This window comes from Miniopterus natalensis, chromosome 4 (assembly GCF_054644295.1).
Source record: "Miniopterus natalensis isolate mMinNat1 chromosome 4, mMinNat1.hap1, whole genome shotgun sequence".
Lineage (NCBI taxonomy): Eukaryota > Metazoa > Chordata > Mammalia > Chiroptera > Miniopteridae > Miniopterus > Miniopterus natalensis.
Window position 1 is genome coordinate 26,113,166 of NC_142084.1, and position 18,474 is coordinate 26,131,639.

At 42.2% G+C, this 18,474-nt stretch overlaps 1 protein-coding gene across 6 annotated transcripts in view; it reads left to right on the forward strand.

Moving 5' to 3' along the window:
- Positions 1–17,511, forward strand: part of NSD1 (nuclear receptor binding SET domain protein 1) — a 153,331-nt gene extending 135,820 nt beyond the window's left edge. For all 6 annotated transcript variants that reach the window (XM_016203271.2, XM_016203267.2, XM_087816440.1 and 3 more), the window contains 5 exons: positions 1,609–1,725; positions 2,675–2,816; positions 6,538–6,644; positions 8,776–8,980; positions 11,086–17,511. In XM_016203271.2, coding sequence (XP_016058757.2) covers positions 1,609–1,725; positions 2,675–2,816; positions 6,538–6,644; positions 8,776–8,980; positions 11,086–12,713 — 2,199 coding nt within the window. In that variant the 3' untranslated portion in view covers positions 12,714–17,511. The remainder of the gene's footprint in view (positions 1–1,608; positions 1,726–2,674; positions 2,817–6,537; positions 6,645–8,775; positions 8,981–11,085) is intronic.
- The last annotated feature ends 963 nt before the right edge of the window (positions 17,512–18,474 follow it).

The following is an 18,474-nucleotide window of genomic DNA, read 5'->3' on the forward strand; positions in this document are numbered from 1 at the left end:
ACTGTGTGTGACGATGAAAAAGTAAGGGAAATTCAAAGATACTATGGCCTTATTTGCTTTTTTGTGAAAACCCTACCAGCTGTAGTTAAGAGAGGATAGTGAACATATCATTCAGAGGTTTTAGTCCCCGACTAATAAAATTAAATCTATTTTTACTGAGGGAAAATAGGTTTGGGTTCATAGAACACGAAGGATAAGATGGTTACACCTTCTCTAAAGAAAAGTAACATCTTCAAACTTGGAAGACCTGCAAGTTTTTAATAGATAATATTGTATAGTTTTTGTGTAGAATAAATCTTTTTTTGTCTTTTCTTTAAATATATCTTTATTGATTTCAGAGAGAGAAAAGGAGAGGGAGAGAGAGAGCTAGAAACATCAATGATGAGAGAGTAATTGATCGGCTGCCTCCTGCATGCCCCCTACTGGGGATCAAGCCCGCAACCCAGGCATGTGCCCTGACCTGGAATCAAATCGTGACCTTCAGGTTCATGGGTTGATGCTCAACCACTGAGCCACACTGGCCGGGCTTATTTGACATTTTAATAAAATAAACCTTATTCTGATTATACTTTCTGAAGAATTTCAGTAAATTTGTTTCTAGGAAAGGAAGAGAATCTTGATCTCTTTAGTCATTTGCTAAGATGTGCTGAAGATGCAATGATCAACAAAGGAAACATGTTCCATGCTTTCATAAAGTTTACATTCTAGAGGGAGAGAGACATAGAACAAGTCAAGTCATTGCCCAATGTGGAAGTAGAAGGGGTTCTGGAGGCAAAGGGCCTGAAACTTGCTTGTCTTTGAAAATACTTTGAGACTTGGAAAATAAGTAGTTATTGGCTTAGGTCAGTTGAGTATTGCGTGTAGAGGCAACAGCATGAGTGAAAGCGTGTATGACAGTAGAGTGGTGAGTCGGGGACACTGGTGTGAAACGGGGAGGCAGCAGGGCATGTTCCAAGGAAAAAAAAGTACCTATTTTAGGGAAACCGACTTAACTAAAGTATTTGGAGAAGTAAAGGGATTAACTGTCCATTTTACTATTATAATGAGCCTTAGTTTTATTTACTTCCGTTTTGGTTGATCTTTAGTGTCCAGAATATTCCTATCTTTCTCCAAATGGCAGGGGTAGGTGTGGGGAGGCGGTTTTCGTTATCAAATAGTTGAAGCATCATATTTGTTAGTTTCTTGAATAAGCCTTTGTTAAGTGTCTAGTTACATACACATGAACTGCTTTGGAGAATTTGTGGAGGATAATGAATCTGCACTTGGCTCTGGCCTATGTTGCTCAGTGGTTAGAGCATCAGCCCAAGCACCAAAGGGTCTTGGGTTTGATTCCTGGTCAAGAGCATTTGTCTGGGTTGCGGGTTTGATCCCTGGCCCCGGTCAGGGTACGAGTGGAGGCAACCAATCAGTGTGTCTCTCTCACATTGATGTTTCTCTCTCTTTCTGTCTCTCTTTCCTCCTCCCGCCTTCACTTCCACTCTCTTTTAACAAAAATCAATGGAAAATATCTTCAGGTGAGGATTAACAAAAAAATAAATAAAAGTAAGGTGTACTTGTAAATACAGTTGTGCTTTTTGCCATTAAGTCAAGAGCTGTTTCTTGTTTTAGGGTGAATTTGTGAATGAGTATGTGGGTGAGCTAATAGATGAAGAAGAGTGCAGAGCTCGAATCCGTTACGCCCAAGAACACGATATCACTAATTTCTATATGCTCACCCTAGACAAAGTAAGTAATGGACTGTGAAATTAGTGTTGTCCCAGCCATAGTGTTTGTAGGCATGTTGTACACTACCCAAAATAGTGTCTGTCTTTCCCCATGTTCAGGTTTGATCAGGGTTCTTGAGTTGGGTAAGTTTGCTCATTTCTGGCTATACATCCATGACCAAAGGCAATGCTGCTTTTAGAATTTTTTTTGAGTTTGCAATGTAAGTTGGGGGGACTGTATCTTTCAGTATTTTTCCTGTAGGATTAAAACTTGAAGCCAGAAAAGTTAAATAATCATTCTTTTACTCTTTTCCAGATTGAGAAACTGTTGCTATTTAATTAGTGCATTGAGGTTATATAAACTGAGTATAGAACTCACCTTATGAACCCAAGTCAGCTTTTCAGTTATAGGAGTTTTTTTATGAGTTTCATTTCATTGGTGCCTAGATTATATTTGGCACTTGTTCCTAATGGTAGCATTCTAATGTTTTTATTCTACATGTATCTGAGCTTCCTCTTTTTACCAGAATGTTAGGTTCTGCTAGCTTTCCTGGTGTGAAACTTTGTGAACATTTTTTTCAAGTTGTACCCTTATGGTTTGTGAGATCCTCATCTCCAGGTGTTCTGATCTTTGTTTGAAATGGTCTCTGCATCAGTTTTAAAATCTCCTTAGGTGATATCTGATGTGTAGCCAGGGTTCAGGACTACCTAATTTAGTGGCTTGGAACAAGCTTCTTTTAGGGCATGGTCCTCAAACTTCAGCATATGTCAAAATCACCTAGCAGGCTTGTTATAGCACAGATTGCTGGGCCCCACCTCAGAGATTCTGCAGGTTCCCAGATGGTTATGCTAGTGCTGATCCAGCAAGTACACTTTAAGAATCACTCCTCTGGGAGATGCAAATTATGAATAGGAACCTCCAGTATGTTAGAAATCTCAGAAAGTGATGAGAGGATCTGTTGAAATTCTAGGACCGGATCATTGATGCTGGTCCCAAAGGAAACTATGCTCGGTTCATGAATCATTGCTGCCAGCCCAACTGTGAAACACAGAAGTGGTCTGTGAATGGAGATACCCGTGTTGGCCTTTTTGCCCTGAGTGACATTAAAGCAGGTAAGAATCACTTAAGAATTCTGGAGCTAAGAACGAAATTTCAGATTTTATCAGCTTAAAATCCCATATGTCCTATAATCTAAAATGAGGTTTACAGACTCCTGAGGATATATAAAAAACTTTCCAGGTGGTACTTGGCGTGGAGTTTTTGTGGTGGTGGTAGTGGTGTGGTAAAATATACATAACATAAAGTTTACCCGTTTTTTTTTTTGTTTTTTTTTTTAATATATCTTGATTTCAGAGGGAAGAAGGGAGAAAGAGAGAGATAGGAACATCAGTGATGAGAGAGTCATTGATCAGCTGCCTACTGCATACCCCCACCAGGGATCGAGCCCTCAACCTGGGCATGTGCCCTGACCGGGAATCGAACCCCGATCTCCTGGATCCTAGGTCAATGCTCAACAGCTGAGCCACGCCCGGCTGGGCTTAAGTTTACCATTTTTAAGTGGATAGTTCTGTGGAATTCAGCCCATTGACATTGTTGGGCAACCATCACCACCATCCATCTTCATACCTTGATTTTCTCCCGGTGAAACTCCATACCCATTAAACACTAGTTCCTCATTCTCTCCTCTCCCAACCCCTGGCAACCGCCATTCCACTTTCTGTCTCTGAAGTTGATTGTTCTAGGAACCTCATATAAGGGGAATTATATAGGATTTGTTCTTTTGTGACTGACTCATTTCACTTACCATACTATCTTCAAGCTTTGAGTATGGATGATTTTAAAGAAATAAATTTCTAGACCTTTTATATGAAAATTAGTCTGCCTTAGAAAGCATTAGCAATCCATGGCTTCTTTCTTACCATCCCTTTCACAGTTGCCCTTGACCTGCTTTATAAACCAAAGATTCATCTCTTACTCGTCTGAATTTTATGGTTCATGAGCCCAGTGCTATTTAAAAACAAAAACTGTTACCTCTAAGATATCAAAGAACTGGATATTTGGAGAATGCACAGCTCTTTTGTGGCCTGCCTCGGTGCCTGTGTCTCTAAATATTAAGAGTTTAGAAGTGAGGTGTTTGTAACCAGGACAGTACTTAGATGTTTGAAAGTAAATCTGATATGACTGAGAAGTTTGAAAGTAAAGTCATATGACAGATATTTTCCATAAATTAAAGGAAATTAATTTGTAGCATCAAAGTTTTGACAAATTTATTTTAAGCATATATACGTGCATATATGACACCCTCTAAATTGCATGATTTAAAAAATATTTAGACTTGTATAAAGTGTGTGAATTTTGAATGTATAAGTAAGTACATAATTTTTCAAAATGAGTTTTGCTGGGGCAGGAATAAAACATTTAAATTTAAAAATCACTCTCCTACATTCAAGCTGAGATGGGACTGGCCTAGGTAGTTTGTAATTGATAATAGTACCGTCTAGTTACTGTTGAAGCAGAAATACCATATGAACATTCTGGAAGAAGACCAAAGTTCTTTTTGCCCAGTATTGTTTACCTCAAGAAACATTAATCAAGATAAAATAATTAACAATTTGTTCAGCTTTTAGTCTATTGCTTTTAAAAAGTATGTATCTGTAAGCATCCTCCTCTCGCCCAGCCCCACCCCACAAATATCCTTTTCTCTACAATTTAAATATACTGCCCAGGAGTTCTTTAGGCCTTTCAGAATTTTAAAGGTTCTGACAATTTTCATATTTCAGAAATTAAGCCACTAGTTCTTTTCTCTTATGTTGCCTACTTAAAGTATTGAATGATGAAGGTAACAGTGGTTGATCGTCACTGCACTGCTGGACTAAATGATGCTGATTTTTAAAATTGTAACTTGTATCAAGTTTTTTAAATGGATGGCATCAGAGTAAATTGGGTAAATTTCTACTTTGGCACAGGAATTATCAAGTGAACACCATAATGGCTACCATTTATCAGGTGCCAGACACTGTTCCAAGCATGTTATCTAATTTAATCCTTGCAGAAGTGCTGTAAATGTATATAGTATCATACATACATTATTTAGATTCTTGGTTTTTGCTCCTTATTCTTTTCTTCATTTTTCTCTCTAACCACCCGGGGGTTGGGGCAGGTACGGTTCTCCTGTGTAAATTACTCTGATGTGACTCAGTCATCTGAGTTTAGTTCTTATATCTGTCCTGCTTTCAGTACCACACTTGTACTCAGTACTTTAGTCTGTCCATGGGGATGGCCTCCTCTGCCATGTCTAGCCACAACTTTGTCTTCTCCTGTATCAGCTCAGGCAGAATGGCGTGGGAAATCACAGATCATCTTGTCCTCACTTCGGGTCTGCGTGGTGGGATGGGAAAATGAGACAGAATGTGCTGAGTGCCATGCAGAGTGCTGTAGGATTTGCGTGCAACCTTGGCAAATGGAATTGGAACTTTTCAGCTTGTTCTTCTTACTCGTCCAACTTCCTGGGCTCTTCACATGCCTGGTTTTTTTTGTCTCCCACATGTGTCATACATACTCCCTTTGCCATCCCCAGTGAGTTCAGACCTCTCGAGGATTACTGTATGTTAGAGTCTTTTCTAGAATGTTGAGTCTTTCCTTAAAGTGCACTGATACATTCTGATTTACCCCCTTGTGTTGTTATGTTTACATAGTGGATGCTGAATGAGCAGCAGATTACTTCAAGTATCCTACTATCTTATACTTGTGTATATTGTTGAGTTGCATTATAAGTACATTAAATTTATGAAAATTCAGTTACATACTTTTAAATTGTTTAATAAGAATAGTGTGATAGAATTACCCTGCTCTTACCTTGGTCAATCTCAGTTCCTGCAGGTTCCTTGCAGTATGAGCCTCTTACTGCAGGCCATGAGTGATTTTAGTGTTCATACCATTTTGTACCCCTAAATATAGATGAAAAACTAAATATTAATTAGTCTCACTGGTAGAAGATGAGTCAATCTGAAATGGGAAATCTAAGATTTGACCATTTTGACTGAATAACTGTCATTTAAGCCATTACCTCTGCCCAGAGACAACCTTTGTATACCTATATAAAATTCTTGTATTTGTTAGGCCTTTGCGAATGTGTTTTGAGTTTGAATGGGTTTTATTTGCTCTCGGTTTTGATGACATATATAACAGAAAGAGGACCTTTCTACCTTAAATCTGTACATCTCTTCTTAAAAGTTTATACAAATTACTGCTATGTGCATTACGTCATATTCTCACAACAAACATGTGATATTGTTATTTCTCCATTTAACAGATGGACTCAGGGCTCAAATCACTCAGATGGTGGTGTAAGTGGAATGTAAAGCCAGGGCTTTAGGTCTTTCATCTAGAGTTCTCTAGTATTACTCTGTATTAAGATGTCTCTCCCTTAAGTGCTGCCAGGTGCTCACCTTGGCACAAACAGGTTTTCTTCATACCTGCATTCCTAATGACTAGCACATCATTGTAAATTGTTGTTCATTTGCTTTTGGTAATGAATTAATATATTTTGGGTCTGAATGTTTAGAAAACAAAAAAACAACTTGGGATATTAGTAAAAGTTAGTTTAAATATTACTTGTTAAGCCATTTAAGTTTTTCTCTTATTAAGTTGCATTAGCTGATTAATAATGTTACAGGATTAGAATTTATTAATATGGTAGGATTTGGCATTAACAGATGTTTTATTCTTTTAAAAATTAATATTTTCTCTTAGAAGTCAATATACTTTGTAATTAATACAGAAATGATGTAAGTAAAACCACAGATATTAATATTTTCACGGTCTCTTATGCAGGCACTGAACTTACTTTCAACTACAATTTAGAATGTCTTGGAAACGGAAAGACGGTTTGCAAATGTGGAGCCCCAAACTGCAGCGGCTTTTTGGGTGTAAGGCCAAAGGTACCTTCTAAATATTTGCATCGGGAATAGCGGGGTGGTCCTCCTGCCCTAACAAATGCAGGGCTGAGTCTTTAAGAAGATGTCTCTTTGAAATAGTGACATTGAATAGTTATCAGAGCCACTAGCAATTTACTAAGTAAGCATTCTGATGATCAGTTTGGTGACACAAAAGAGTATCTTTGAGTACCGTTGGGGTGTTTTGAGCAATCTGACCTCTAACTGGTGATATACCTTTCTAGCTGAAAAACCTGTAAAGTAGGAATCTGTAAAGTGGCTTACTTCCCACATTTCTATTGATCTCAGCTGATCTCACTCATAATTCCTAATAAGCTACTTAGTATAAACACTGTTAATAACCATGGGATCCTTAATCTTATCATTGTAACAAAGTATAAATATTTTTGTGTTTTCCTGGTATTTTATGTGTGCTCGTTAACTGAATTATAATCTATAACTTAAGAATTGTCTACAAGTCTGTATCCTGCTTTTCTTAAATGTTATGGAAAAACTTTTCTTGCTGTTACATAGTCTTCTTAATCATTATTTTTAGTGACTGTTATATAATGGATGGACCATAATATAGGAACACCTGGTTACTTCCAGGTATCTCTCTCATAACTACCAGCAGACTGAAAATTGAAGTTTAATTTTGATGCATAGTAGATTATGTAGTGACACTAGTTGGATATTTCCATAATGGTTTTTTGATTATGAAGTCAACATTAATAACTGAAAAATGCAAATTAGTATAGAAACCCATAACTAAAGAGGGTAATCATTTTGAGCAGTAATGCATGAAGATGTAGTGTACTCACTAATTTTATCTTATTAAGTAAGGAAACTTATCTTTATAGTATATTGGATTTTGTTTGTTTTTTGTTTTGTTGGTTGGTTAAGTGGTCTTGTTCCTTCAGATGTCCAATTGACTAATTCCCTATAAATTAAAATAGTAACTGGGTTTAACCTGAGTTTAATGGTGTTACATGCCCTGGGGATGTCCATTTCTGCATCTTTAGGGTCTGTGTAGCATTTCACATATGAATCAGTGATAGAGAAATTCAAGAGCAGAAGCTTATGAAAACCACTGGGTTTGGTAGCACAGAGGAGATCTGCTGGCTGCACCAGAGTCTTTCTTGAGTGGTGGACACAAATCTAATTTGACTGAGAGAAAGCTTGTTGAGGTCAAAGACCATGAACTAGTTTTTGTGTGTCTTCCTAGCACATGGCTCATACTAAGTGCTCAGTGAAGGTTTGTTGAATAAGCTAAGAAATGTGTATGTACACACTAACACAGAGAGAAGTCTTTCTTAGTTATGAAATTAAGGTAAAAATAAAACTTAAGACTCCTAGCCGGTTTGGCTCAGTGGTTAGAATGTCAGCCCATGTGCAGAAGGGTTGCATGTTCAATTGTGGCCAAAGGCAAGTATCTCGGTTGCAGATTCCATCCCTGGCCCCAGTTGGGGCGCATATGGGAGGCAACCAATCTATGTGTCTCTCTCACATCGATGTGTTTGTCTCTCTGTCTCTCCCCCCCCTCCTCCAGCCTCTAAAAAAATCAATGGAAAAAATATCCTTAGGTGAAGATTAACAATAAATCAATTAATTAATTAATAAAACTTACGAAAGGGGTGACCTTTAACACCAGCCTTGTGTGTCAACAAAAAGAACATTTTTATTTCATTCAGTTGGCAGTAGTTGATACAAAAGTTAACAATTAATACAACCATTTATTGGGTACCTGTGATGTGCTAGGTGCCTTTCTATGCATTGTCTCTCTTTTTTTTAAACATGTTTTTATTGATTTCTGGGAGAGGGAGAAAGAGATAGAAACACCAGTATGAGAGAGAATCTTCGATCAGCTACCTCCTGTACGCTCGCTGCTGGGGTTTGAGCCCCCAACCCGGTTATGTGCCCTGACCAGGAATAGAACTGTGACTTCCAGGTTCATGAGTCAATGCTCAACCGCTGAGCCACACTGGCCAGGCTACATTTTCTCTTATCTTTACAACATTCTATGAGGACTGTCTCTTCCCAGAGGAGAGACTGAGGCTCAGAGTGAATAGTTAACCTGGTCAAGATCATACAACTTATGTGTCAACAGAATGCTGATTGCTCAATATCTGACCTCTAGAATCAACCCATTGCCACGGAAGAAAAGTCAAAGAAATTCAAGAAGAAGCAACAGGGGAAGCGCAGGAGCCAGGGTGAAATTACAAAAGAGCGAGAGGATGAGTGTTTCAGCTGTGGAGATGCTGGCCAGCTCGTCTCCTGTAAGAAGCCAGGCTGCCCAAAAGTTTACCATGCAGATTGTCTCAATCTAACCAAGCGACCAGCAGGTTGGTGCCAATTCTCAGAGCCCTTTGGTCTTCCCACACAGAGTGTTGAAGGGATGTGGGCCCATGTTCTCATTCTGGAAGTAAGTGAAAACCTTAACATAAACTCACTTGCTATGTGTCAAGTATTTTATTTACATTTCTGTTATGTTATTGTATCCTCCTAGCAACCCATAAAGATGAGGCCTCTTCACCTTCCCATGATGTAGATAAGGAAACTGAGAATAGAGTTTGGTGAAATGATTTGTCTCATTAGAGCATATTGATGGAGGAGCTGGATTGAAAGCCAGGTTTTCTGACCTCAAGGCCACTAAATCATGTTCCCTTTCTAAAGAAAGAGCAGTTGAGACAGAGTGGAGCTTTAGGTCATTCTAGTCAGTGAGGTATGGACTTATACCCTTTTAGACCCCCTTCAGCACACTCCCCTCTGAAGGAGATCCAGCTGTTTCAGTTAACACATGAGAAAGCTGCTTAGGCAGATGTGGTACCCAGGAATTTGTGGTTGGAAAAGTCAGTAACCTTTGGGTGGTGATTTGGAGTTAGAAGATTTTAGGGATTTGGACCTGACATCTTTTTTTCCTTTTTTTTTTTTTTTTTTAAGTTTCTTTATCTTTTTAAGTTTCTTTATTTTTATTGTTGAAAATATTACAGGTGTCCCCTTTTTACCTCCACTGATCCCCTCCACCCCTCATCCACCCCACCCCCAGGCCTTCCCCAGACCAATGTCTGTGTCCGTGGGTTATGCTTGTAAACATATAAGTTGTTTGATTAATCCCCCCCCCCCCCATACCCATCTTTCCTCTGAGATCCCTCAGTCTGTTCCATGCTTTCATGTCTCTGGATCCATTTTGTTCATCAGTTTATTTTGTTTATTACATTCCACATGTAAGCGAGATCATGTGGTACTTGTCTTTCTCTGACTGGCTTATTTCACTTAGCATAATACTTTCTAGTTCCTTCCATGCTGTGCCAAAGGATAAAAGATCCTTTTTTACAGCTGCACAGTATTCCACAGTGTAAATGACCCACAGCTTTATCCACTCATCTACTGATGGGCACTTGAGCTGTTTCCAGATCTTAGCTATTGTAAATTGCGCTGCTATGAACATAGTGGTGCATAAGTTCTTTGTGATTGGTGTTTCACCTGCCATCTATTTGTAATTACAAAGGTGAGAAACCAGTAGGAAGCCATTCTGGGTAGGGATATTATACATCACTAGTGGCCTGCTTCTTGGAATTACAGAAAGAGAACAACTTTGGGGTGAGAGTGAGAAGAGTTTTTCCTTGAATTAGCTTTCCTTCAGTATATGATTGCTAGGGTAATGAAATAATAGAAACTGGGTAGTGTGAGGGCAAGGCCATAACATTGACCTAACAGTGCCAGGAGGTGGAAATGGGAAATTGTTTTGGAATCAGTTACTCAGGGCCATAGCTGGCATGGGCTGTGGTAGAACTGATCTTGCCTATGAGCCAGGAGTGAGGTCTAGCATAGTTTATTTGGAAGGAACTGGGTGGAAACATTATCCATCTCAGCTATCATGAAATGGAGTCAAATAGCACCTGAAGTTAGCTTTGGGTCTTTTCCACTGATTCTATGTAGATAACACAGGTCAAATGTGTGCTACTTTCAAGACTTAAAATTTAACAAAGGTAAATCTGTTTCTTCCCCCCCTCCCCCGCATTTGTATATTTGCTCCCTCTTCCTACTTATAACAAACCAAGCGGGAGTTTAAATAGCTGAGATTTCCCCCTTAGAGTTGAATACTTAAAGGCTGTATAGGACAAAGGAGTTCGCAAAAATATGAAAGTAATATCCTCATAGTCTGTCTAAGGGCAGCTTTGGGGTTTTTTTCCTTGCTAGAAATAGAAATAAGGAATTACTCCTGCCTGTATATTTAGTTGATTCTTAGTTGCTACTTGATACTGGTTTTTATTTTTATATGCGGTTGTGTAGAAGAGGAAGCTGAGATCCTGGGGCTAGGGAAGCATGAGCTCTCTGCAGAACACGGCAGTTTGAAATCTTTCCTTTGACCTGGTTCCAGAGCCATGGCCCAGCTCATATGTACCTCTTGTTTTCTTAAGCTCTTGTTTCACATCTGTGTTTTCAGGGAAATGGGAGTGTCCTTGGCATCAGTGTGACATCTGTGGGAAGGAAGCAGCCTCCTTCTGTGAGATGTGTCCTAGCTCCTTTTGCAAGCAGCATCGGGAAGGGATGCTCTTCATCTCCAAACTGGATGGGCGTCTGTCTTGTACTGAGCATGACCCCTGTGGGCCCAACCCTCTGGAACCTGGGGAGATCCGTGAGTATGTGCCTCCCCCAGTAGCACTGACTCCAGGCCCAAGCACTCACCTGGCAGAGCAATCATCAGGAATAACTGCTCAGGGGCCCAAGATTTCGGACAAGCCACCTGCTGAAGCCAACCAGACGTTGTCGCTGTCCAAAAAAGCTCTGACAGGGACTTGTCAGAGGCTACCACTGTCTGAAAGGCCTGACAGAACTGACTCCAGGCCCCAGCCTATAGATAGGGTCAGGGCCCTTGCTGGGTCAGGGACCAAACCTCAATCCTTGGTATCCAGCCAGAAGCTATTGGACAAGCCACCTGCAGTGGGAGGACCAAGACCCCAACTATCTGACAAACCCTCTCCAGTGACTGGCCCAAGCTCCTCACCCTCAGTCAGGTCCCAACCACTGGAAAGACCTCTAGGGACAGCTGACCCAAGGCTGGATAAATCCATAGGTGCTGCCAGCCCAAGGCCCCAGTCACTGGAGAAAACCCCAGTCCCTACTGTCCTGAGACTTCCACCATCAGACAGACTGCTAGTCACCAGCAGCCCCAAACCCCAGACTTCAGACAGGTCTCCAGACAAATCCCATGCTTCTTTGTCCCAGAGATTCCCACCTCCTGACAAAGTGCTCTCAGCTGTGGTCCAGACCCTGGTAGCTAAAGAAAAAGCACTGAGGCCCGTGGACCAGAATACTCAGTCAAAAAACAGAACCACGTTGGTGATGGACCTCATAGACCTGACCTCCCGCCAGAAGGAGCAGGCAGCTTCTCCTCATGAGGCCACACCGCAAGCCGATGAGAAGATGCCAGTGCTGGAGTCCAGCTCATGGCCTGCCAGCAAAGGTCTGGGGCAGATGTCGCGAGCTGTTGAGAGAGGCAGTGTGTCAGATCCTATCCTTCAGCCTTCTGGAAAAGCCGTGGCCCCCTTGGAGCACCCCTGGCAAGCTGTTAAATCACTCACCCAAGCCAGACTTCTTTCTCAGTCCCCTGCCAAGGCTTTTTTATATGAGCCAGCAACTCAGGCCTCAGGAAGAGCACCTGCAGGAGCTGAGCAGATCCCTGGGCCTCCCAGCCAAGCACTGGGCCTGGTAAAGCAGGTGAAGCAGATGTCTGGAGGCCAGCAACTACCTGGACTTGGTGCCAAGAGTGGGCAGTCCTTCAGGCCTCTTGGGAAGGCCACATCCTCCTTCTCCACTGAAGAGAAGAAGTTGGCAACCATAGAGCAGAGTCCCTGGGCCCTGGGAAAGACCTCACCAGGGCCAGGGCTCTGGCCCATGCTGGCTGGACAGACACTGGCGCAGTCTTGCTGGTCCTCTGGGAGCACACAGACATTGGCACAGACTTGCTGGTCTCTTGGAAGAGGCCAAGACCCTAAACCAGAGCAAAATACATTTCCAGCTCTTAACCAGGCTCCTTCCAGTCACAAGTATGCAGAGTCAGAACAGAAATAATACCAGTAAATGTCACATGACCAGACCAGCTACCCCCCAGGGTTCTTGGGAGAGGGAAACATTATTTCCCCCCTTATAAAACAGACCCCAATACTTTTCCACTGTTATTCTTTCTTTATATCCCAACACTCAGAACTCTTGTGACATTAGCCAGTGGGGGTTTGTGGTTGTGTGAACCATGTATGGAAATCCAAGTGGGCCTCAGCCAAGGAGACAGACAGACTTGGGTCTCTTTCCCTCAACCTTTACACATGGTCAACTTGAAATAAAAAGTCCACTCTGGAGTCAAGCATGGGATTCAATTCCACTGGTCAAGCTGGAAGGTAGAGGGGCTTTCAACGCTATTTCTCTAGCTCTACAGAGCCCCACTGAGGGCACCTGATGAACCATTGGGAGGAACTGATATCCTTTCAAATCAGTGGTGATTTCTTGAGCATTCATGTGTGCTAGGCCAGGTGCTGGTCACTGATAGGAAATACAGAGATAATAAGACCTGATCCCTGTGAGCCTAACATGCCTGCCTGGGTTTCCAGGCTGTTTTCAGGAACCTTTGACCAGGAAATAACATGAAGTTCTGAGGGGCCCTGAGGCTCCAGACTCTTTTTGTAATGTCCTTTGTGGCCCCAGAAATGGTTGTGTTGAGTAAGGCTCTTCTGGCTAGGTGTGCATGTGTGCATGTGCATGCATGTATGCTCATTCAGATGTCTATAGGCAGGGTTGGGCTGTAGAGGCCAAGTAGGGCTGTTGCCTGGGCAGCCGCTGCTACTTCTGTCTGGGTTGTGCAGTCTGAAGAACTATACTTGGCAGAACAGCTGGTTGGGAGGCTGGGCTCTATAAGGACATAGCTTTCCCACGGTGTAAAAGGGCAATTGGCAAGCTTACCTTTCTTTTTTTTACCAATTCTCCTCCTTTTACATCAACCCACCCCATGCCCACCCCCCAAACACTCAGGTGCTTTCAGATTTCAGAGTCTTAGGCAGTGGACTGAGGAAATCTCTGGCAAGCTCTGAGCTAGATCCACCACCAGCTCAGGGAGGGTGCCAGATCCTGACACAAAATTACTAATTCTCTACTGATCCTTTGATCTCCTACCTGAATGAAGGGAGTCCTCTTCTTCACTAGTGGATTCTACCACCCTCTCCTTGAGAATTTGCTCTGTGTTGAGAGCACCTGCCTGCTCACTCAGTTCAAAGGCAGCCATAACCCTTTATGACTGGCAAGATGTGGCATTTAAAGTAATGTCCAGTCTTAAGAGTTGCCTCCTCATAACTGCTGATTATCTGTTACTGCTGCCCTGAGCTGGGGCTCAAGGGCTGGGAAATCTGTTGGTGCTACCCTGCCCTACCATTCACCCAGCTCACTTGACTGCCAACAGGAAGTGCTGTTTGGCCAGTTTCTTCCCATTTACCCATGCCTCTTTTGTCCCTAGACCAAATGTGTTTACCTCTCTGCTTTGCCAACTTAGCCAGCAGCTTTAGCCAACCAGGCCATCTGGCCCAAATGTCTCCTGACCATTCTGTCTCAATAATGGCTTTTACACCCTGAACAGGAGTCTGTATTTTGTCCCAATTTCCTCCTAAGTTCCTGTAGAGGTTACTCCAGTCACTCTTAAGGGGAGGGAACAATAGTTGTTATAGAAGCATTTGCGCTTTATATAAAGATTAAAAAGAATTTGCTTTTATTTCCCAAAGTCGGTCTCTGGGGTTGAGACACTTGAACTCAGGCAGAGGCACATGACTGGGCAGAGCTGCCCCGAGTTTAGGGGCCTATCCTTGCATCTCACTTAGACCTCGGAATCTCCTCTGTAAATTCCACCTGCCTAGTTCTCCACTTTCATCCTATCTCTCTTCCCACATCAGAGAGGAAAAGCTCTTTGTTGAAAAGGAAGAGAAAACAAAGCATCTTATTTTCTTTTAAAAAAATTTTAAACCATGGAAAAGATATTTTTAAAGAAATCCACCCAGAACGTTAAAGTTCATTATATTAAGTATTTATCATGTGTGAAAATAAGTATATAACTGCAGCTAGTAGGTCTTTTTCCCTAATCTCTTAGGTTGTATGAGTAGGGTTTGCTTGGTGCCAGTCCTATGCCCTTTTCTCTCCTGTCATCTGTAGTTGCGATCAGAAAAAATATCCACACTGCACTGTCAGAATCTCCTTTCACTATGTTGTGTGTTAAATTACCGTAGTTCTTTGTTTCATGAAATAAACTGTGAATTTTTTTCGTGGTGGGGGTGTGTGCAGGCTATGTAAAAATTTGTAAGTGGGGAAGTTTGATCCTGAAGTAGCTTCTCTGAAGTAGGCTTTGGTAGGTAATTGACTTGACAGCCACTCTAGATATGTCTCACAGGACCGGAAGGAGGGAAAAGTGGGCCATGATTGGCCACTTTATGGTTTTGTTTTGGTCCTTTCCATTTTCTACCACTCACTGAAAACTTCCTTCCAGACCTGCCTGGGGAAACAACTTCTGAGCTATTCTTGGTTTAGGAGGTAGGAGGCAGTTCTTTATCTAAATGGATGGAGCACCAGGCTTTCCTGGGGGTCACTGAAAGACTCTCAGGTTGAACAGATCCTAGAAATTCAACTGTCAGTCCCACTTGATCGCAGCATCTGATTCTAGATTGTTAACATCTTAACATCATGAAAGCAGTCACTGTACAATTAGAAGCACAATCAGGACTGTTGAGAACTGAAATTGTGTGATGCTGGGAAGAGAATGACCTTGCCAGCCCTTGAGGACTGTCCTGGAGCCTATACTAAGACCTTTTCTCCAGGGAGTGTGAGTTGGCAATTAAAAGGTAATCTTTTCTCTTAGAAATTCTTGATCTTTATGCAAGATGGTATTTTGATATTTAGCTAAGTGCTTGGAAATCAGGATCTCAGGAGAGTAGGCCTCTAAGCCACTCCCCCAGGAAGCCTTTCCCAGGGGGAAGCCATAGCTTCCATAGGTAGCTAGAAAACAAATACCTCTCCTAGCCCTGTTAAGTCAGGAAAAAAAAAAAAAATTATGGTAACTGTTAAATTCAAAGCCTCATTTGCTTCTACTGAAGCCAACCCATTGTAATAGCAAAATAGTTCTCACTGCTGTAAAAGTATCCAGGTTTTTAAATGTCTGCTTCCCCCTAAAGTTACTGAGTTTGAGGTGATTTAAATCACTATGTTGATCGTCTTCTGAACAACTACCAAATCTCCATCTTTGGCATTGAAGGAAATAATTGTATTCTTCATATCTTCTACCCCACACCACGGTCTGGGCATGAAGTGCATCAGTGATTTTTTTCACAGGTTTGGCAGCATCTACTCGCTGGTGCTGGACTCCCAGGTTGCCTTGTGAAAGCACAGTGGCAGGAAGGAAGTCTGGTCCGGGTAGCTTCCCCTGTGGAGAGGAATTAGGAGAGCACTAATCGTGGACAGATTTTGGCCTCAGCTCCTACAAAGCAGTTTTTCTCCTAAGGCTTTTTGGGGAATATTGTCATCTTGGGGTTTGTCAACCAGGAGGTCAGAGTGGCCCAGTGTTGTAACCTCTCTGAGATTGTGGCAGGAAAGAGCTGCCACAAGCCCCTTTCCTACTGAATAATGTTTGGGCTGTTCCATGTGTTGGACATTCCAGATCATTTAGAGCTAGGTAGCTACTGCATGAGACTTTCCTTGGCTGTGGCCAGTTAGCTCTCAGCTGAGCTTCCTAGGGCCAGAGGTTACTGTAGTATAAATTGAAGTAAAAATAGATAATTGCTTTGTACACACACAAAAAATGTAATGATGGTGCTAATTTCCTGGTATAAATAAGCACTGCCAAGGGTTGAGGAACTGGCAACTTGAGAAACCCAAGTTCCTATTTGGGAGGAAGAGATTTTATGTAGAACAGTTTCTTTGAGGCTCTGTTAAGAGGAGAGGGCAGAGCCTCAGTGAAGCCTGTACCTGATCCTGGAGTGGTCCAGCACAATCCAGAGATGGAAGAGATGCCGTGTCCAGGTGAGGGTGACCATTGAGTTTCTCAGGGCTGATGTCAGTCACCTTGTCCATAGCCTCCTTCCACACTGCCTAGAATAGGTTGGTAGAGAGCTCCACGTGCGGGGTCTCCCTTGGTTACCTTCCACCCCTCTCTACCTCTTTCACTCTTGTGGGAACACCTCTATTGCTTATGAAGATTAAAGGTAATATTTCTTAAGGAAGTGGAAAGCTTATTTTAATTAGAAATCCACAGCCTGGGAAGAAATGTTTCCTACCAACATAAGCAAAAAACAGCACACATTAAATTCTTAAGTGGTTCCTTCTCTAGAGCTGCTTTCCCATGACTTTCCAAACATCAAGCTATTGAGGGGCTTCAGGTATAACACTATGGAATTCTAGCAAAGCTTTGTGGACAGGAGGAGAGCCCAGGGAGTAGGAGCAGAAATGAATGGTTCTGGTACTTTAGACTTCCAGGGTAGGGGCAGAGAACACGTGGTCTCCAGGTCTGGGGTGGGTGCTGCCTATGTGTGCATGTAGGTGAGAGTGTGTAGAAATGGGTGAGTGCAGCACACAGGAGCTCATGGAAGAGCAGATTTCAAAGTCTTGGAAAAGAAACAAGCTGACAATAGAGATCTATCTTTATATTTTTAAGAAAAGGGGCGTGGGGGTAACAGCTGAGGTCCATCACCTTTTTTGCTCCTCCTTCCCCCCCATAGATTGTCAGCTGTAAGTGAAACTCCCAGTGGAAAAGAGGGGAGCCCTGTGCTAGGAGTCCCCATAAACATGTACTGTAATTCTTTGTATATAGAAAAAAATTACTGTAAAGTAAAGTTTAACTTTACTCTTACGGCCCTTGCCCTGTGTTGTGTTTTGTTGTCCATGGGGAGATGTAGCCCAACAGGAGGGAGGATGGGTTTGGGTTGAGAGCAGAAGCCAGCCCCTGCACTAGTTCCCATGTGGGACACAGTGGAGCTGAGCCCTTCCTCCAAGCATCTCATGGGAGTTGTGTGTCCACTCAGTAGTCATTAGGTGCCAGAATGCCTTTCTTTTGGGAGTGGCTAGTGTTAGTTTCAGTCCCCATACAGGAAGCCTTCATCACCCATGAAGTAAGGGTATTTTGAGGAATTGGTTTTTAAAAAGGAAGTAGAACCAGATGACTTCCTGAGTATGAGTCTGACCATCTTGGCCAAGTTTTCAGTTCTTCAGAGGCAGGTGGTGGGCACTTCAGAGGACTCAGTCTAGGCAGGAAAGCAGAGGCAAAGGGGCCAAGCCTCCATACAGGAAAGGGCTGCCATATACTTCCTTTTGGTTAAACAGGAAGTGTCAGCCCTGTTTTACAGTTAACACCTGGTCCTTCAGAAATATTTGGACCTCCAAGGGTCAAAAATACACTTTGAGGCAAGTTTGGGAGTCTGCCTCTCCTTCTGACCTAGTCCTGAACTTCTGCGCCTTCAGCAAAAAGCCCTCCAGGGAAGATAAGCCTTTAGTCCTAGAGTTACTTTTCATTCACGATCTTCAGTCCTGAACTGGGTAGTGGTTACCTCATTTTTCAAATAAATTCAGGCCAAGTGTAAGTCCCTTTTCTAAGTATCTGAATTGGATCCCAATCTGGACCCAAAAGAACTGTCTTGCAGAACCTGTGACTTTTCTACCATTAACATTGTAGGGTACTGATGGGAAGCTTAGGAATGTGAGCTACAGGCATGACTCAGGGACCTAGATGTGACAGATGTGGTAGAACCAGTCAGGCTGAGGAAAAAGTGTTTGATCCGTGATCTCTGGACACCACTTAAGTACCTGCCTTGCTCTT